This window comes from Papio anubis, chromosome 7 (assembly GCF_008728515.1).
Source record: "Papio anubis isolate 15944 chromosome 7, Panubis1.0, whole genome shotgun sequence".
NCBI lineage: Eukaryota > Metazoa > Chordata > Mammalia > Primates > Cercopithecidae > Papio > Papio anubis.
In genome coordinates this window covers 31,994,280-32,015,118 of record NC_044982.1, presented here as the reverse complement: position 1 = coordinate 32,015,118, position 20,839 = coordinate 31,994,280, and the positions used below count along the sequence as shown (strand labels likewise).

Below are 20,839 nucleotides of genomic sequence, written 5' to 3'. Positions count from 1 at the left end.
GATTCTCACAGGGCAATGATGGTCTCAGAGGACTTTTCAAACCAATTATGAGGTCTAGAAATTACCATGGAGAAATGAACGTTGGTTAGCTTCTTATCATGACACACGTGGGCTGTTTTTGCCCCTCCTCCTACCCTTTTTTTTTTTGAGATGGAGTCTCGCTCTGTTGCCCAGGCTGGAGTGCAGTGGCACGATCTTGGCTCATGGCAAGTTCCGCCTCCCAGGTTCACGCCATTCTCCTGCCTCAGCCTCTCGAGTAGCTGGGACTACAGGCGCCCGCCACCATGACCAACTAATTTTTTTGTATTTTTAGTAGAGACGAGGTTTCACCATGTTAGCCAGGATGGTCTCGATCTCCTGACCTTGTGATCCACCTACCTCAGCCTCCCAAAGTGCTGGTATTACAGGCTTGAGCCACTGCACCTGGCCGCCCCTCCCCACCATTAACGTGAGGACAGGCTGTTTGAAAAGGGGCCTGGTAAATAATGATCATAAGTCAGCACAGTAGTTACCTTTAGTGGGATGGGATGACAGTGTGCTCTGCAGTGCTGCAATGTTTTATTTCTTGACCTGGATGGTGGCTATTTGTGCATTTCCTATAATTACTCATAACTTACACATGTTAATACCTTTTTTATACATATTGCATCTCTAAATAAAAGAAAAAAGGAATTTTAGTATCCTGTAATACTTTTACTATTTCACATTATCTGGAACTGGTTTACTATGCTCGAAGGTCTATGTGAAGCCAGAGTAGAGGGAAGGAGCCCTTAGGGTTCAAGCTACTTGCTGGAGAACCTTGCTGTGGTCCTGAGAGAAGTGGAGCTGGAGAGAGGTTTCAAAGCTCTATCTACAATGGCTCAGAGGCAACAGTGTACAAGAAGCTGAAGCTAGTATTTATGGAGTCATAAGAATGACTTGATGGGCTAAAATCACTCAATGGTCAATGTTCACAGTGACCTATTCAAAGCCACAACAGCAAGTGTATAAGATTCAGGACTGTACATAACCTTAAAATACACAGTTAGAAGGACTGAATTTTAAGACTTTTTTTTTTTTTTTTTTAAAGAGACAGTGTCTTAGCCAGGCACGGTGGCTTATGCTAATCCCAGCACTTTGGAGATGGGTGGATCACTCGAGCCCAGGAGTTCAAGACCAGCCTGGGAAACATGCCAAAACCCCATCTTTTCAAAAAAAAAGAGAGAGACAGTGTCTTCTCTGTCACCCAGGTTAGAGCACAGCGACACAGGCATAGCTGACTGCAGCCTCGAACTCCTGGGCTCAAGTGACTCTCCTGCCTTGCAGCCTGGGATTATACGTGTGAGCCACTGTGCCTGGCCCTTTAAGACATCTCATATCACTCAGGAGCTTGGTGAGGTAAGAGGAGAATGCATGTTTGGGGTGGGGGCAAGAATCTGTTTTGTTTTTAAATTCAAAAGGGAATTTTTTTTTTTTAATTTTCCAGATTGGGAAGACATCATAATTATTTTCCCAAGAAAGTCAGGGTCCTTAATACTTTTCCTTCTAGGCCCAAATCAGAGGTCTGTTTTTTTTTTTTTCTTCTCTTCCAAGCTTACCTTTGTAAGCTGAAAAGAATCAGTAAGACTTGCCACCAACAAACTTCTTACGAACAGTATTTTTGTTTGCCACTCCCAAACCCCTTGTGGGTTAGGGAGATGTTGGGAGACAAATGTGTGCTTAAATATGAAAATCAAAAGGCAGGCCGGGCGCGGTGGCTCAAGCCTGTAATCCCAGCACTTTGGGAGGCCGAGACGGGCGGATCACAAGGTCAGGAGATCGAGACCATCCTGGCTAACATGGTGAAACCCCGTCTCTACTAAAAAATACAAAAAACTAGCGGGGCGAGATGGCGAGCGCCTGTAGTCCCAGCTACTCGGGAGGCTGAGGCAGGAGAATGGCGTAAACCCGGGAGGCGGAGCTTGCAGTGAGCTGAGATCCGGCCACTGCACTCCAGCCTGGGCAACAGAGCGAGACTCCGTCTCAGAAAAAAAAAAAAAAAAAGAAAATCAAAAGGCTATTTATCAAAGTGTTAACAGTGATTGCTTCTGGATAGCAACTTACCTATTTCCCTTGTTCTTTTTCTTATTTCCAAATTTTCTATATTGAATTTCTAGGTAGTAAAACAACAATGAATTAATGTTTAAAGACTGATTAACTGGTTCCTTCTTCAGAAGCTGAGCATAAACACTTGTCCTCGTCTTCCCATAGCTGAGACAGTGGCCCTGCCTGGCACCATGGACAGCAATCAGGGAAGGGTGAAAGGGCAAGAGTGGGGCAGGCCTGGGCTTCAGGTGTACACTCTACCCCGAGCCAACCACTTCAGGAGGAATTACTGGGGAAATGCAAAATCATTTCCAAATCTTTTCCTTCCCCACCTTCCAGTCAAGCCATGAATCTCCATTTAAAGCAGCCACTCACTCCTTAGTTCTTTTAAACATTTATTTATTTACTGTACAAAATATTTACATCATCAGCTGCAACTGCCTGGCCCTTTCACCTGGCCTAAGCAATCTGCAGCGGGGCTTGTTCTCTGCCAATTTTCCAGAAACATGCTGACACTCTCCTAGGTATTCACTCATGTCTGGTCTCCTTCAAAGACGCTAAAAGGCCAGAAGGGTAGCTGGCCCCCCAAGTACCTGGGTCACAAGGACATAAATAAAATAACTGTCCAAAATAAGAAACACTAATAGAAAATTGCCCAAGAAATAACACACTCTCATCTCTTTGACATATTGTACCTTTTCCCCACACTGGCTAGTATGAAAGCAGGGTTAGAAAAAAACAAAACAAAACAAAAAAAAGGTAAAAGAAAAGGCCCAAGAGAGCAAAGATACTTTTGAATAAAGTTAGGACAGAGAGAGTAAACTGGAAGAATAGAAAACCACAACAGTACCAAAGGGTTTTGTTTAACAAAGACTGGTGCCTAAGGACCACCACAGGGATGCAGCTGCCCTGGTTGGGTTGCAATGGTGCCTAAGATGCTCTGAAAAAGTGCTATGACTAGAGCTTAAAATGACAGATCTAGCCAAGACAATCAACTCAGTCTCCAGGATCAGTCTCTGGAAGGCTGCCGGAGGGGAGAATTCAGAAAAGCAACTGCCAAAAACAGCAGAACCAGTCCACGTGCCCCCAGCTGGAAACCCCTTTCTGGGCCCAAGGGGCAGCATCATGTTTCCCAGGGTGATGATAAACCTTCCTGTACATATTCCATGGGAAAACATTTGGGCAAGCAGCAGCACCTTGTCCTGGTCCCTGAGGAGAGCAGTGACCATGTGGCATGGAGGATCCTGGGGTACAGAGACCCTGATGCTGGATCCCGGACCCCAAGGATGAGTGAGGTCAGCACCCATGTGCCAAGAAAGGACAAATGATGACTGCGAAAGAGTGAGGTCAGGCAGGAACTGTAGCAGCTCAGGAGGGCTTGTTCCTCATGATCCCTGGGAACAGGAGGGCTCAGACATGCTTCCAGGAGGCCAAGGCATTGCCAAAGTCCTGCCTTGTCTCAGGACTCTGTGTACTTGCTGGTTTTGGCAATAAGGATGGCTTGTAATATTCTCAGAGTTGACTGCCCCATTGGGAATGGTAGCTTGCAGCAAAGCCTTCTTAAAAACACAAATTTGGGAAGTCAATGAGATTTTGAATCTTGAAATTGTTCTCAAATAGTAATGAAAAAGGATGTTGTCATCTTCCAAGAGACAGCAGCAGGTACTCTTCAATCATCATTCAACAGTGAACCTAATAAGCTTCCTTCCTCCTTAGTTCTCCTTCCTGGTAACTGATGGAGCAAAGGGTAGTATAGGGGTTGGCAGGTGTTTACTGTGTAACATATCACCTCCATGTTCGTCCCTAGTGTCCTGACCCCAAGGACCTGTGATAAGCACGTAAACTCCTAGTCCCTGGTCCTTTGTCTTAGTGCTGCCAGAGAACACCAAGCAGACAGAGAATCAGGGATTGCTGGCATACTATTCTTACTGTTCTAATCTTTTGCTACAAAATTTTCTTCAGTAGAACGCTAAAGAATCCCCAGCTTTTAGCAGACTACATAATGGGGAAGTCAGTGGCCCAAGCCGGCCATACTTCAGTGCCAATAACCAACTCAGGGAAAAGCATCAGTAGTCTCCAAGCCAGCCACACGCCTAGGCATGCCCCACTCTGGAGGCTACAGCTCAGCTATCCTTCATATTCTTCAGTCTATCTGCTTTTCTCACTGGCTACAATTCAAGAAAAAGCTTAGAGAGTTCTTCTTTGTGGATTAATAATCGTTTCCAGAAATGCCCGAAGGGAAAGTGCTTTTTCCAGTTCTGACACCACAAAAAGAGATTCTTTTTATCAGTCCTCATTAGAGGCAGTCCAGTGCCATGGCCTATGCCTACCATTGTGCAGAGGGACTGCTCCTATGGGCCACCTACTATCTGTCCCTCTCTCCTGGCTCCTGATGAGAAGAGGCAATCACCCCACCCATGAGAAGGACTCAAGTACCAGTCTGGTCAAGTAGTGAGGGCCAAAGAGGGTGTCTCCAAGGAGTATTAGCAGAGGGAGTTTTGGAGCAGTGTGGATTTAAGGGTCTCCACACTAGTTTCCCAACAGGGCTGAGCCCCGTGTGCCATCTCCCTCAGCTACTGAGATCTTCAAAGGACCAAATAAATGACAGCAGCATGGTCCTCTTCTCATGACAGAATGAAGAGCTCAGCTTACATACCATGCCAAAGTGGCCTGTGGTAGATATGGGCAGAGAGCAGGTGAGGTAAAGACAAGGCTTGTAGGTGACACAATCCTCCAGACACAGGGGAGCATGCGGCATCTTCTGGCTGATGGTTATGTGTGTTAGGATCAGTGGTTATGATGTCTGTAACTTGTGCCCAGAAGCTCCAGAGAGCATGGGAGCCAAGTGGATGACAAGAGAGCGGTCAGAGCATGCCAAAGCCCTCGCAACCCTCGCTGATGGCCAGCTGCAGCATCCTGTGCACCTCTTCATAGGAGTCATATGTAGGGAGGCACAGCTGGTTAAAACTGGAAGGGCAAGGGAGAAGTGATTAACTCATACCACCAAACACTGGACATGCATCAGGCGGGCAGATACCTACCATGTGTGTGCAGTAGGCAGCGTGCTATGGGTCGGAGCGGCAATAATCTGAAATGAGGGACAGAGGGCGGCAAAGCCTCCAGGTGGTAGCTGAGAGGAGCCTGTTGTGAACTGAAGAAGCCGAGCCAGCTCTTCCTGGGTCAGACTGGAAACCACAGTCCAAAACCACCTCATGACCTGGCAGGGAGAGCACAGGGCTGGGATCACACATGGTAAACAGCCTAGGGTTAGATCCCTGTGGAAGGAACAAGATACACTGAAGTGGGGCTGTGCCCCAGTTACCATTCTATGATGACACAGGATAGGAACAGTTTGACAAGCACTTCAAGAATTTACATTGTCACACCATTAGGAGGGTAGTCACTGACTGTTGGTTCTCTTTCTTTGCCATCTCCAATTTACTACTCCTGTGGCAGTCAGCATGATAGCTCCTAGGGATCAGGGCTCCCTTCTGCCTGGACAATCACCTGTCTTTCCCCATATATCATTTTCTTTTCCCCAGAAAACATGACAACTGCTTTAACTCCTCTACTTTTTTTTCTTTTTTCTTTTTCTTTTGAGACAGAGTCTTGCTCTGTCGCCCAGGCTGCAATGCAGTGGCGTGATCTCAGCTCACTCCACCTCCTGGGTTCAAGCGATTCTCCTGCCTCAGCCTCCCAAGTAGCTGGGACTACAGGCATGTGCCACTATGCCCAGCTAATTTTTTTTTGTTTTGTATTTTTAGTAGAGTTGGGCTTTCACCATGCTGGCTGGCTGGTCTCAAACTCCTAACCTTGTGATCCGCCTGCCTCAGCCTCCCAAAGTGCTGGGATTACAGGCATGAGCCACTGCACCTGGCCTCCTCTACTTTTTCCTTCTGAAACTTTTTCCTTATAACATGGCACAAATCCAACGGAAGAAGTTTGGTCCATTTACCTTTTCTCTGAAATGCCATGAGCCACCAACAACTACTGCATGAGCTTTGAAGTCAGACACACTGATGTCTCCAGTCCCACACATCAGAAGCTGGAAAAAGATGGTAAGGTGTTACTATGACAGTCAGAGAGACAAAGACCCAATATAAGGCCAAAATTACCTAAGTTAACAGGCAAAATGTAGAATAAAGAAAACATTACTAGGAAAAAGACTGAAGGTGAGATCATAATGCCAGAATACTGCTTTAGGAAAATCAGTTACATACAATAGGGCAATAGTTGCTAACCAGTGGGTAAAAAAAGAATCACATGGCTTTTAAAATATGTATTTGTACAAGTGTTGGTGGCCCTACCTTGGACCTCTAAATCTGAATCTCTTGGAACAGGTTATGAGCTTATGCAGGAAGAAAAAAAATTGCCCAGGTATTTCTTTCTTCTTTTTTTTTTTGAGACAGAGTCTCACTCTGTCTCGGCTCACTGCAACCTCCACCTCTTCACCTTGCATGTTCAAGAGATTCTCCTGCCTCAGCAGTACTCCTCTCCTGAGTAGCTGGGATTACAGGCGAGGTATTTCTGATGAACACCCTAATTAAGAACTGCTGCTATGGATTATTTTTAATTGAAACAAAGGACAAAAAAACCACACACACACAAACTAAGTGTTTCCTGAGAGTCTGGTCTAAACTTAACCTGTGAATAACAAGGAGAAAAGGCAAGCTGTTTCCCCAAAATCCCCAGTCCCATTTATGAATTTGTTGGATGGCCTTTCCTTTTTCTTAGGATGCATTCTTTTGTGGATTGAACTTTTACTACCTTCCCTTCGGCTCTGCCTCTACTTGATCAGATAAATTTAAAAGTATGCCAAAAAATGAGAACATTAATGACATCAGAGCCCTAAACATCTTGTTGATGTCCTAATTTGGTTCAGGATCCAGCATGTTACTTAGCAGACTGCAAGTACTCATCCAATAGCTATAAAGAATAATACATCCTAACCAAGAGACAAGAAAAACCCCAACTAAGCCTGAGAAGCCTTGGCTCCTTCAAAGAGAACTTGCTAAGCTGATGAGGAACTAAGAGCAGGATGTGGAACAACTGTAAGACACCATGTCCTTCCTTTCTACTCACTTCTACAAATTGTTACAAATGCTTTGCTTCAAAATAAAACAAAATTTGCCCGTAGCTACTCCTCAGCCCCAAAACTAACAGTGCTAGGTAACAGGTTTATCAGAAACTTTAGGCTGAGCCGTGGAGAGTTCATTTTGTTTGGATTTCACATCTGAAGATATAAAACATGAAAATTACAGATTTTGATTCTTGTTCTCAAATCCACTTCAGTTAATAAAGAATCGGGCAAGACCACCTAAAACTACTTTTTCCCCCCATTTTAAAAGAAAACCTTCCTCCCTAAAGAAACAGTTTGTAGAAAGACACTCCTCACAGAAACTATGGGAATTTAGAACTAATAACTTGCATCGCACCATCTTGTACAGACGTCTCATCTGTGAGCAACAGGCCACAACAGACTCATGTTATTCTTTGCCCACACCTGATACGGACTTCAATTCTGCTAATTATACAATAGTATTTACCATCTTAGAGCCATCATTTTAGTTGTTACAGGATCTGAAATAGGAATGAATTTACTATATAAATAAAAATATATACTATATACTGTTGCAGTCTAATGCTTTTGAAATATGATCACATCTTTTGGTTTGTTTCCTTCACTTCATTAGAATGTAGGGCTGGAACTTTGTCTTATTCGTTACTCTCTCCGCAGTAGGGTCAATGAATGGAGGAGCGACAAAAGTGGAACCACCTCTTGCATAAATGGCTTTCCAGCTGCATCTCATAAGAGAAGGTACACCAAGCTGGTTCCTGTAAGGTACAAAAATGCCAAGAATGGGAGTCTGAATTGCAAGCACTTACCTCAAGCTCATTCTCATCAAAAATAGCCAAAAGGTTCTCAGGGACCAATTCATTCAGGCCTGAAACAAAGTAGGCAAGTTAAAGTCATGCATAACCACACTATGGATACAGGTGTTTTAACTTCAAAGCCAAGAACATACAGGATCCCACCTTTTAGGAAATGTTCCACCTCCTCTTTCACTTGACTGGCCAGCCGATATTGGGCCAGCAAATTTAAATAGAAGATTTTATTCGCATTGGTGACTGGAGTTTGAGCTCCACCTGTCATGAGTTCTACAACCTGTAACAGGCGGCAAAAGACAGACAAGAAGCTGTGGATGGAAATTTTTAAGATGACATCTGCCTGTATGTTTTACAGACACAGAATTACTGACCTCCATCACTAACAGTCACAAGTTTCTGCCGTGCATTTAACTTTCCAACACACTTGGTTTAATTTAGTTCCTAAGCTTCAGGGTTCCTACCACTATTGCTGTATACTAGCTACTATTTCAGAAATGGGTGTCTGGGTAAGGTCTTCTGACTCAGTCAAGTAGTAGTGATGCAATAGAAGATATTATGGCTCCTTGTTAGCAGTGTTTTAATCTATGATCCAAAATGAAACCACTACTGACCTTTTCTCTAAGCAACAAAGAGTAATGTCAGATAAGCAGTAAAGGAGTCTTTTTATGTCTCAGAAATTCCAAGATGGGAACAATTGTTCCCACACATTCTTTTATCTCTGAGTCAACAGAACAAGCCAAGTTTGATACTTGAAGATCCTGGATTCTAATCTCAGCCCTGATGCTAGCTTGCTATAGACCTTTGGTTAATTGCCCCTCCAGACCTTAGGGGCAATTATTTGGCCCTAATTTTCCTATCTGCAAAGAAAACACTGAACAAACTGTATGACTCTCAAATAGAATTGGTAACCCCCAATAAACTACTAAGGGAACCCTGAAAGAGCCCTGAAGCACAGCTTAAAAACCATCATTCAGGAATATTTGTGTAGCGTGACCAAGGCTGTCTCCACAGGTGAATGAAGTTATAAGATCAGCTTTTAAGACAACAGCATGGTAGCAATAGCACGCTACTCCACAGCAGGGATTCTCAATGGGTCTAAAAATTTTAAATGTTTTTTCTGTTGGTATGTACAATCCCGGATCTTTTTTTTTTTTAATTTCTATCTAGGAGCCTAAGAAATAAATTATTAAGATTTAGTATTCATATTAAACACAATTAAAATGAGCAATACCTTGGGTCTGAGGATCCTAATTCAGTGTCCTATTGACTCTAGCTGCCTTATCATGCCAGCTCAGGAAGTCAGGTCTAATCCTATGTGTACAAAGGCAGACAGCTGGGAATCCCATAATTTTCAGAAAGGATATTTGATTATCAGTATAGTGGTAACAATGGTCACAATTTTTCAATCATTCCTATTCTGCTTTTAACTTTAAATTTACTGCAACTTTAGCCTCATCATTATCATTTGATGCTGTTTAACACCACAATGTAAATAGAAGCACATGCATCAAAAATATCTCTGCCTCATCGTTTTCTAATAAAAAGTTTTGGTTTTATTATTTTGAGACAGGGTTTTGCTGTGTCACCCAGGCTGGAGTGCAGTGGTGCAATCATAGCTCACTGCAGCCTTAACTTCCTGGGCTCAAGCAATGTTCCAGCTTCAGCGCCCACTTCCTTCCACACTTCCCCGGTAGCTAGGACCACAGGCACATGCCACCATACCCAGCTAGATTTTTTCAAGTTTTTGTAAAGACAGGGTCTTGCCAAAGTTGCCCAGGCTGGTCTTGAACTCCTGGTCTCAAGCGATCCTCCTGCCTCAGCCTCCCAAAGTGTTGAAATTACAGGCCATGAGCCACTGTGCCCATCCAAAAAGTTTAAAACTATACAGGCATTGTGTTAAAATAGAAATCACCTACATCACTACTGCGAATTTTGACACAGGCACTGCCATCTCTTCCAAATATGCTTGCACAGTGACACTTCATCGTCATCAGTTATTTTTCAATTAGAAGTAGGACTCGGTGGGACAGATGGGAGATACGTATCTTTTGCTTCACTCAAATGTAACAGACAACACAAATACGGAACATTTCCACCACTGCAGAAAGTCATCTTAGACAGTCCTGCTCTATAGGAAACTGGAGAACATGGGACCCAGAGGCTTTGGTCTTCTTTCTCACCTTATCCAGTTGACCTGATTTATTATATTTCTCTTCTGCAAAGACCAGCTCCATCTCACTCATGTCATTGTTGAGGATAAAACAAACTTTAGATTTGTAGAATTCTGGGTCATCTGTTTCAAAGTACTGAGGAGGCGGAAAGACACAGAACAGAACATGAATACTCTTGCCCTGAAAGGAAAGTTTTAACTGCTTAAAACCACTTATTCCCTCGACCTTAAAAATTATTATTTACAACCCCAGGAGGAGAGATTTCAGGGTTAATGGCCAGGGGCCTTAGTAGAAAATGCACACCCAAGACGTTACCTTGTAATGCATACGCAGTCCTATGATTTGGGCCAGGAAAGAGCGGGTGAAGCGAGCTCGAACCAACTGCTTGTAGGCTCCTCCTAGAGAGGACTCGTAGAGACACTTGCCCACGAGCCGTCCGGCAAACTCATACATTTTCAGGCGCAGATGAGCGGGGCGATTAGGGTTGGGATGCACCTGTTCAAGAAAGAGGCTGAAAGGCCCTGAGCCATTTTTCTTCAAGCCCAGTTCTGGAAAGACCCTTCTTCCCCAACCCCATGCCAAAGGAACAAGAACTTCACTCCGAGGATCAGAGCCCATCCAAATGTTAGTTTTTTGGTAGCCACCATTGAGTAATTCCAAGTGACTGGAAGACAAAGGGCAAAGGTGGACTTAATTAAGAATCTTATATTAAGTTTGTGGTTAATCAGCAGATGATGTGATGCCTTTTCCCTAAACCAGAACTTCTTTCAGCCAAAGCATACTTCTCTACTGACACCTTTGTCTAGTCAAAGATCTACTACAGGAATCATTTGCTTCAGATATGTTTTGAGAAAGAGGCTTAATTATTATAACTAGCAGAGTAGACATTGTACTATAATGCTTTTTAGTCAAATATTCAGCTGTCTGCATTTTTGCTTATCTTACAGACGAAATAATAAAGGCAAAGAGGAGGAAGACAATCTGATTAGCTCATATTTTAAGCAGCAAAATAAAGAATAGGACACAGGTTCTCAGGTTCCCAGATCAGTTTCATAATTTCAAATCCCGGTTAGTCTACCCATGATAACACAATCCACATCTTCCACCCACCCGTCACCGACTCACTAGTGCTTGGTTGTTGTCACTGAACCGGGTGAAGAGCTGATTGGTGGTATCAAACAGCGCTTTGCAGATGAGCTCAAACCATTCCCGGCGAGGCCCTCCCCAGTCCAGAGCTGAAAAGCATAATGAAAATAAAAAATGACTCTGCCCTACCTCCTCTTACCACTTTTGTTTATGGAGTCATTTTATATTCTCCACATTCCCTCTATTGTACTACCCTGGTGTTTCTCCGTTGCAACTCATCTAAACTGTGGTCCTTTTGAAATCCCACCTCTTTTTGTAGGATTAATGGTATTCTGATCACTAAGGAAATGCCCCCTAGTATGGAAACGCCAGAGGTTGGAGATCCCAGGAAATGGACATTTCTCTCAAGGTAACCAAGGTTCAGGCTCTTAGAACCCTCCCTCCAAGTCCCTGTATGTCTGTGTTCCACAAGCTCCTCCATGCTATCCTGCCCAGTAAATACTACCCTTTTTCTCTTCACTCATGGTTCTCTTTCCCTGGGGGGGCAGGGGGGGGGAGAACAAACCAAAAAAAACCCTAGGGTTTTTTTTTGTTTTTTTTTTTTTTTGTGGAGAGGGAGTAAGAGAAGGTGGGAGTGGGGAGAAGGGTTCAAAAAGATGAATATAAAATTTCAAAACTGACCTTCTTCATCCTGGAAAACAACCTCAAAGTTCTTGCTCCAATCTGAGATGGAGAAATTCCGAGTGGCTTTCAGAGACTGAAAAGCAGTGAAAGGAAGGGAATTGTCAGAACACTGGCTGGTATCCTCTGGACGTTAAAGACAACAACACAAGAGCACTGCCATTGTCTGTTGGACTAACAACGACTACCTGAAGGAGACATGTTACTCATAAACAAGCTTTAATGATACCACCTGACATTCATGCACATAACTTCAAATTTAAAGTTTTTAAAAATAATCTGATTTGTCTTTACATCATCACTTTGTTGGAAAGTTGTTTTTTTCTTTTTCTTTTGTTTTAAACAATCCTTGTTTTAGTAATGAAAACACTCTTGCATAAAGAAGTAAAAAATGACTCAAGTCAGTAAGCTGTAAGCAAAATAACCAAGGAATCCTGGTTTTCAGCAAAGCATGGTCTATCCTCTAGACATCTTTATCCACAAGGCTAGGTTCAGACAGTGAGCCATGCCACACGGAGAATATGGCTGAGAAAAGGGGTTTCCAGTCACACCTACCAGAGCCAAACATCACAAACACTTTCTGGACAGGAACCAAGCCTTCTCATTCCTGGGGAATGTAAGAACCATGCCAGTGTCTGTGCAGTGGAGACAGACACACATCAGGTGTTCCTTTTCCGTCAGACCAAAGTGACAACAAAAATCATTTCCTTTTAATTCAACAAGAGTTCTTCTATTCCAGGGATTCAATAACAAGAAGTTTCTTCTGTAATCACTATTTATACCTGCCCTACATAGGAGTTCCATGGGACTGTTCAGGAACCCATTCAGTAGATTTGAAGGCCAGTAAGTAAACTCCTCTCCCCTCAATAACATACCTCCAACAAATCTGCCCCAAATTTGGTAGGATCAAGTAGAAGAACAGACATAAGTAAAGAGAAAAATGTAGGTTTCAGAATTTAGTATATTTGTCTTTTACAGATATACTTAAAAAAGAGAAATTTAAGTTTCATGAAAAAGATAACCAGATCAGGCATGGTAGCTCATGCCTGTAATCCCAACACTTTGGGAGGCTGAGGCAGGTGTATCACTTGAGTCCAGGAGTTAGAGACCAGCCTGAGCAACATGGCAAAATCCCATCTCTACAAAAAAATACAAAAATTAGCCAGGCATGGTGACACACACCTATAGTCCCAGATACTTGGGAGGCTGAATTGGGAGTATCACAGCCTGGGGAGATCAAGGCTGCAGTGAGTCATGATCGCACCACTGCAACCCAGCCTGGGCAACAGAGTGAGACCCTGTATCCAAAAACAAAACAAAACAAAACAAAACAAAAAACAAAAAGGTAACCTGCAGAATATAGATGTTCAATTGGAAAACTTTGGCATCTGCTGACAGAGATGAAATTTTACCTACCGATTCCAATAAGGCATGCCTGCTGACCTTCAGGGTGACTTTGGAATGTGGTCTTTTCATGTGGACCTGCCGAAGCTCTCGCTGGAAAAAGTTCACCTTGTCCTGAAAGGTCTCAGAGCCTCCTGGGGAGCAGCAAGATCCATCATTACAGCCTCATTACAAGCCATCTGTGCAGTCCTGCCTCTCCATCCTCATGGATGTGGCTGGGCTCACTACCCTCCCTATAGAATCCCTGTGTAACCTCACCTATGTTCTTATGCAGGGAGCGGATAAAAGTGGCAGCCAGAATGTTCCTCTCCTTACAGCTGAGCTCCACAGGAGGTTGAATGCCATCATCCACCACCAGTGTGAGGAGCTTATGGACAGGGTCAGGACCAAGGTATGAAAACTGGTAAAGAAAAAGAAAGAAATTAATCTGTAAAACCCTCAAGCCCAGTAAAAATCCTCCACAGCTCTACCCTCTGTACCAACCAATAACAAGAAGTTAGGCTTGTTTTCTTCAAATGAGGACCTACCAGGAATACATTTCATTATTTTTCCCTTCAGTGATTTACATTTCAACATTTTAAATTATTTTAGTCACAGAGACTGCCTTTAGTTAGGACCACCGGCAAAACTACAGACCTTCCAACATAAAATATAGGAAGGGTGATATATTAAATAGCAATAAATGGTAATATGGTGATATATTAAAAAGCAATAGTAAGGATACATTAAGTAGCAATAAGTGACTACTCCAAACTGATCAGATGAAAATTATTTTTATAAAATGGCATACTCTAGCCTTTGGGCAAAAGTTTAGATTCTAGAAGCCCAGAAAAGTTAAAAACAAACAAACAATGTATTTTAATATATGAGAGAGCTGCTTCTAAAGGAATTAGCTTCAGCACACTGGGAGACCAAGCTTGGGCCAGAGTTACAAATATCTTCTCTATTAACTTAAGTCTTGAAGGCAAAGGATCACTGTTGAAGTATTCTGAGTTGCTGCTAATAACTGTTTCTGTAGGTATGTGTCCTTCCAGATTTTATATATTCTTCATGCCATTTAGTGAGGAGATAATGATGCTTTATTTGGCAACGAATCCTGTGTACACTGTGAGATCTTGCAGAAACATTAAAAGTGCTTCTGAGAAAAAATAAAAGGTTGACAGTCCAGAGATGAAGCATGCTTGATGTGAACCAGACATAAGGTTCAGCTTACTTTTGTTCCTGGACACACTCGGAAGGTGTAAAGGCGCCACGGGATAATCTTCAGGTAGAACTCCTTCACTGAGAATTGCTGGAGGACCAAGAGACAGGAAATGAAGTGAATGATAGATAAAAAAGCTCTATTTGGGTATTCTTATTCAAATATCATAGTACCTATTTACATTTCTCATAACCTTTCCTCTCCATGGACAAAAATAATAATAATTTAGTGAGCACTAAAGTCAAATAAATACATTAACTCTCTATTTAAAAAGACAAATTAAAAATATTACTCTGATGACCAAGTGTGAATGGCTCACACCTGAAATCCCAGCACTTTGGGAGGCTGAGGAAGGCAGATCACTTGAGGCCAGGAGTTCAAGACCAGCCTGGCCAACATGGCAAAACTCGGTCTCTACTAAAAATACAAAAAAATTAGCTGGGTGCGGTAGCCCATGCCTATAATCCCAAGTACTTGGGAGGCTGAGGCACGAGAATCGCTTGAACCCGGGAGGCAGAGGGTGCAGTGAGATTTGACCATGGCACTCCAGCATGGGTGACAAAGTGAGACCCTGTCTCAAAAAATAAAATAAACAAATAAACAAAAAAAAAATATCACTCTGACAATGCCGTTTCACAAAGAGATATTTCATAATTATAATACTCAAGTCTTTCTAAATATCTGGGATCAGGTCCTCACTTCATGAGAACAGAGTATTTCACCTAGAAACAATCAAAATCTCCTTCTGCTCAGCGCCATGCTGCTCAGAATGACTTCCTCTAAGTTATTGGACAGCAAACACCAGCAACCCACATACATTGCTTTATCCCTATTTGAATGGTGCCAAGGATCTGCCAGGGAAGGGAGACAGGAAGATGGGGTGGGCTGGAGTGGAATATGTTGGTGGTATAAGGGAAGGTCCTCACACAAAAAAGTTCATACAAAAGAGGAAAAGATGATGCAATAATTTTTTAATCTTAAAAAAACCCTTTTATCTGAATATGCAGGTCAGTTGTTTTCTTGATTAAAAAGAAAAGTTTAAAGAAAATTTCAAACACATACTAAAGAAGACAAAGCAGTATAATGAAACTATCAGCTGCTTCAACAATTATCAATTCATAGCCAATCTTGTTTCATTTATTCACTTATCCATTTCCTTCATTACCATCACCCCTAGTCCAAATTAAGGCTAGATTTTTAAATGAAGAATGGTACACAGCAAAGTGTTCTGAAGTAGAACAGAATTATAACTCAGTTTTGGTTATGAGATTAAAGAGATGTAATGGGATGTTGCACAGAGTCTCATTTTTATGAGGACTGAATGAGAAACTAACACAAAGTGCTTCTTAGCTCAGGGGCTTGGGAAATTCACCTTCTTTCCTCTGCCAAAATGTCTTTACTCCAATCCTGTAGCCTGATAGTGACATCCATTTACTGTGGTTTCATGAATCACAGAATAAAAGATCAAATTGTTTTGACACAGCACAAGCAGCCAACAGTAATTTTTATGCTAGCAAGACATTTTTAACGGTTGAAAATAGCTTTCTATACAACTAGTTAACAATCTTGCCCTGATTCTCAGACTGTTACTTTGTGTTTTCTGCTACCAAATACCAATTACACACAGGTTCAAGCAGGGGGATTTTATGTCAAGAATGGAAGTTCCAACCTTTGGTGACACATAGCAGTACACCTTCTTCGGTTTCTTCACCTTCTCAGGGGTGTGGCACTCAGAGGGCGAGTCTTCATCTTCCTCGTCAACAGCAGTGGATGGCCGGCGCTGGGAAGAGGTCATGTGCATGGGTGGCAGGTGCCATGGAGTGCTGCTACAGTTGGTAGCATTATAAAGATAAGCCTCAAAGTAAATGCTCACACCTGAAGTGGACACATTGCGTTCGACGATATTCTTCTCATCCTCTGAAGTATAATAAGGAGTAGAAGTCAGGGGAGAAAAAAATTACCTATCACTAGGCTTTCACTCCACAGGACAAGCCAAATATGGCCCAAATATCAAATGTTTGTGAGGTCAGACAAAAGAGTGCAGACAGGCAAAGAAGTGGCTGAAGAACAGCACTAAATCATACTTTTCTTTCAACTTACCACTTAGGACAATAATGTCAAATTCGCCATTATTGATTGGCTGATTTTGGTATGAAATGCAGGCATGGAAGCAGCCTCGAGAATGCAGGGTGAGTCGCAAGAACACCTGGAAAGTCTGCCTGTTGGATGTCACTGACTTCTCAAATGAGACACCAGTACTCTCTTCTTCTTGAGGGCCGAGCTATAGGAAGACAGCAGAGCATCACTTAACATATAGTATCTTCCCCATTTACAAGGCACTTTACTCTTTACAAAGAGCTTTCCTATCTACGATCTAATCTAAATCACAAAATTACTAATGAGACAGGTATTGTCAGATGAAGATACAGACAGCACAGAAGTCAGGGAGAAGGAAACAGAGATGGAAGTGAATTAGAAGGTGTGAGAATGACAGAGAAAGCAGCCAGCTCTCTCTAGCACACAGATAAAGAAGGGAGGCTGCTTACCTCATGAATGGACAAGGTGTAATTGTGCTCATCTCTCAAGGACATGGAATTGTTGGTGGGATTATCATACTCATCTCGGGGTACTATTTGAAGAGTGTGCGGCTGCCCACAGGTCAATACAAGAGTAGAAAAGTGGCACACAATTTTGGTCTTAGAAGGAACCACCATTCCTAGAACAAAGATAATGGAATCTAACATTTAAAGGTGCTCTTCAGGGCACAAAGATCTGCTCAGTGGGTCCTAGAAAGCTAGGTTTCCTCCCAATTCCTAGGGATAAGTAACACTATCAAGAGGAAGAGAGGCCAGGTGCAGTGGCTCACACCTGCAATCCCAGCACTTTGGGAGGCCAAAGCCAGAGAATCCCTTAAGGATCCCTTAAGAAGTTCAAGACCAGCCTGAGCAACATAGCCAGACTGTCTCTACAAAAAATAAAAATTAGCCGGGCGTTCATGTAGTAGCTGGTTCATGCCTGTGTCCCAGCTACTCAGGAGGCTAAGGCAAGAGGATCACTTTAGCCCAGGAGGTAAAGGCTACAGTGAGCTGTGACCACACCATTGCATTCTAGCCCCTGTGTGACAAAGGAAGACCCTGTCTCTCTTTTTTTTTTTTTTTTTGAGACGGAGTCATGCTGTGTTGCCCAAGCTGTAATGCAGTGGCATGATCTCGGCTCACTGCAACCTCCGCCTATCAGGTTCAAGCGATTCTCCTGCCATGGCTGAATAGCTGGGACTACAGGCACCTGCCACCACACCCAGCTAATTTTTGTATGTTTTAGTAGAGACAGGGTTTCGGCATATTGGCCAGGCTGGTCTCAGACTCCTGACCTTGTAATCTGCCTGCCTCAGCCTCCCAAAGTGCTGGGACTACAGGCGTGAGCCACTGTGCCAGGCAACCCTGTCTCCTTATTAAAAAAAAAAAAAAAAGAAAAGAGGAAAAAACAGAACTAGAGAAATTCAAATGAATTTGGCAGCTCATTTTTACAAATTCTTAACCACTGCAAACCCTAAGCAAAATGAAAAAGACTTGGAAGAAATAAAACAAAACAAAAAAACCAACAAACAACTAAACAAATGGAGACATGTTTATGGAAGATCCAACACAGTACAGATGTCAATTTTCCCCAAATTGATACATAGTTTTAACACAATTCTTATTAAAATTCTAGCAAGATTATTTATAGATTTAGTTAAGATTATTCTAAAATTTAAATGGAAAGGCAAAGGAACTAGAATAGCTAAAACAATTTTGAAAAAAAAGAATAAAGTGGAGTCAGCTTACCAATTTCAAGACTTATTATAAGAGCTACAGTAATCAGGCTGTGCGACTTGGCTCACACCTGTAATCCCAACACTTTGGAAGGCCAAAGCAGGGAGATCACTTGCGTCCAGGAGTTCGAGACCACCCTGGGCAACATAGTGAGACCCTATCTCTACAAAAAAGATAAAAAATTAGCTAAGCATGGTGGTACATGCCTGCAGTCCCAGCTACTCAGGAGGCTGAGGTGGGAGGATCGCTTGAACCCAGGAGGCCAAGGCTGCAGTGAATCATGATTGCACCACTGCACTCAGCCTGGGTGACAGAGTGAGACCCTGTCTCAAAAAAAAAAAAAAAAAAAAAAAAGAAGAGAGAGCTACAGTAATCACGATTCTGTGGTACTGGTGGAGGGATAGGTACATAGATTAATGAAATAAGCCCCCACAAATACGTCCAACTGCTTTTTGATAAAAGGTACGAAAGCAATGTAAATTGAAGAAAGATCACCTTTTCAACAAATGATGGAGTAAATAGACATAATAACATTAACTAAAAATAGATCATGACCCTAAATAGAAAATTTCAAACTGTAAAAACTTTTGGGGGAAAAAAAAAAGAGAGAGAGAGAGGATCTGAGACCGAAGATTTCTTAGACGCTAACGGTTTGACCATAAAAGAAAAAAAATGGATACACTGGATTTCTTTCTTTCTTTTTTGAGACAGGGTCTCACTTTGTTGACCAGGCTGGAGTGTAGTGGCATAATCACAGCTCACTGCAGCCTCAATCTCCTGGGCTTAAGCTATCCTCCCATCTCCCTGCTCCAACCTACTCCCCAGTAGCTGGGACTACAGGTGCACGCCGCCACGCCCAACTAATTTATTTAGAGATGAGGTCTCACCATGTTGCCCAGGCCGGTCTTGAACTCCTGGGCTCAAGTGATTCTCCTACCTTAGAAAGTGGATTTCATCAAAATTGAAAACATGTGCTCTGTGAATGACTCTGTTAAGGGAATAAGAAGAAAAGCTCAGCCTGGGCAACATGGCGAAGCCCCATCTCTACAAAAAAATACAAAAATGACCCAGGTGTGGTGGCACGTGCCATAGTCCCAGCAACTTGGGACGCTGAGGTGGGAGATCACCTAAGCCCGGAGAGGTCAAGGCTGCAGTGAGCCGTGACTGTGCTACTGCACTCCAGCATGGGTTACAGAGTGATACCCCGTCTCCAAAAAGAAAGAAAGAAAAGCTACAAATGGGGAGAAAATATTTGCAGACCATATGTTTAACAAAGGACTAGCATATAGAATATATACGGAACTCTCAAAAGTCAACAGTAAAAAACCAAAATGGGCCAGGCACAGTGGCTCATGCCTGTAATCCCAGCACTGCGGGAGGCCAAGGCGGATGGATCACCTGAGGTCAGGAGTTTGAGACCAGCCTGGCCAACAGGACAAAACCCCATCTCTACTAAAAATAGAAAAAATTAGCCGGGCATGATAGCAGATGCCTGTAATCCCAGCTACTTGGGAGGCTGAGGCAGGAGAATTGCTTGAACCTGGGAGGCAGAGGTTGCAGTGAGCTCAGATTGTGCCATTGCACTCCAGCTTGGGTGTCAGAACGAGACTCCATCTCAAAAAAAAAGAAAAGAAAAATAAATAAATAATAATAATAATCCCATTAGATAATGGGCAAAAGGACCAGTGTGGTGGCTCACGCCTGTAATCCCAGCACTTTGCAGGGCCAAGGGGGTGGATCGCTTGAGCTCAGGAGTTCGAGACCCACCTGGCCAACATGGCAAAACCCTGTCTCTACAAAATATACAAAACTTAGCCGGGAGTGGTGGTGTGTGCCTGTAATCCCAGCTACCCAGGAGGTTGACAAAGGAGAATTGCCTGAACCCAGGAAGAGGAGGCTGCAGTGAGCCAAGGTAGCACCACTGCACTCCAGCCTGGGCAACAGAGCAAGGCTGTCTTAAAAAAAAAAAAAAGAAGGAAATGAAATGAAATGAAATGAAATGAAATGAAACGAAACGAAATGAAATGAAAGGGAAGGGGAGGTGAGGGGAGGGGAGGAGAGGAAAAGAAAATGGACAAAAGACATGAAGAGACGTTTCACCAAAGAGGATACACAGATGACAGGCACACGAAAAGATGTTCAACAGCATTAACCATTTAAGAAATGCAAATTAAAAGCACAATGAGATACCACTACACACTTATCACAATGGCTAAAATAAAAAATGATGACAGCATTAAATGTTAGCAAGGATGTGAAAAAAACTGGATCATTCATACATTGCTAGTGGGAATGTAAAATGCTACAGCCACTCTGGAAAAGAATGTGGCAATTTAAAAGCAACTAAGCATACAACTGCAATACATCTCAGCTACTGCATACTAGAGAAATGAAAACTTACGTTCACATGAAACCTGCAGATGAATATTTATAGCAGCTTTATTCATAATAGCCCCCAAATGGAAACAACCCAGATATCCTTTAACAGGTGAATAGTTAAACAAAGTGGTACATTCAGACCACAGACTATA

General features: G+C 42.7%; 1 protein-coding gene across 5 annotated transcripts in view; it reads right to left on the bottom strand.

Annotated features, from left to right (window-relative positions):
• Positions 1-2,446: 2,446 nt before the first annotated feature.
• The window catches only part of AREL1 (apoptosis resistant E3 ubiquitin protein ligase 1), a 51,510-nt gene continuing 33,117 nt past the window's right edge, over positions 2,447-20,839 (bottom strand). For 4 of the 5 annotated variants that reach the window (XM_021941391.2, XM_021941394.2, XM_021941393.2 and 1 more), the window contains 15 exons: positions 17,043-17,212; positions 16,597-16,777; positions 16,166-16,413; positions 14,509-14,586; positions 13,554-13,695; positions 13,308-13,429; positions 11,892-11,967; positions 11,250-11,359; positions 10,440-10,619; positions 10,134-10,259; positions 8,101-8,230; positions 7,951-8,009; positions 6,020-6,109; positions 5,106-5,281; positions 2,447-5,031 (listed from right to left, as the gene is read on the bottom strand). In XM_021941391.2, the coding sequence (XP_021797083.1) occupies positions 4,929-5,031; positions 5,106-5,281; positions 6,020-6,109; positions 7,951-8,009; positions 8,101-8,230; positions 10,134-10,259; positions 10,440-10,619; positions 11,250-11,359; positions 11,892-11,967; positions 13,308-13,429; positions 13,554-13,695; positions 14,509-14,586; positions 16,166-16,413; positions 16,597-16,777; positions 17,043-17,212 (1,991 nt within the window). In that variant the 3' untranslated portion in view covers positions 2,447-4,928. Of the gene's footprint in view, positions 5,032-5,105; positions 5,340-6,019; positions 6,110-7,950; positions 8,010-8,100; positions 8,231-10,133; positions 10,260-10,439; positions 10,620-11,249; positions 11,360-11,891; positions 11,968-13,307; positions 13,430-13,553; positions 13,696-14,508; positions 14,587-16,165; positions 16,414-16,596; positions 16,778-17,042; positions 17,213-20,839 lie in introns of all 5 variants that reach the window. The other variant, XM_021941395.2, reaches the window with a different exon arrangement.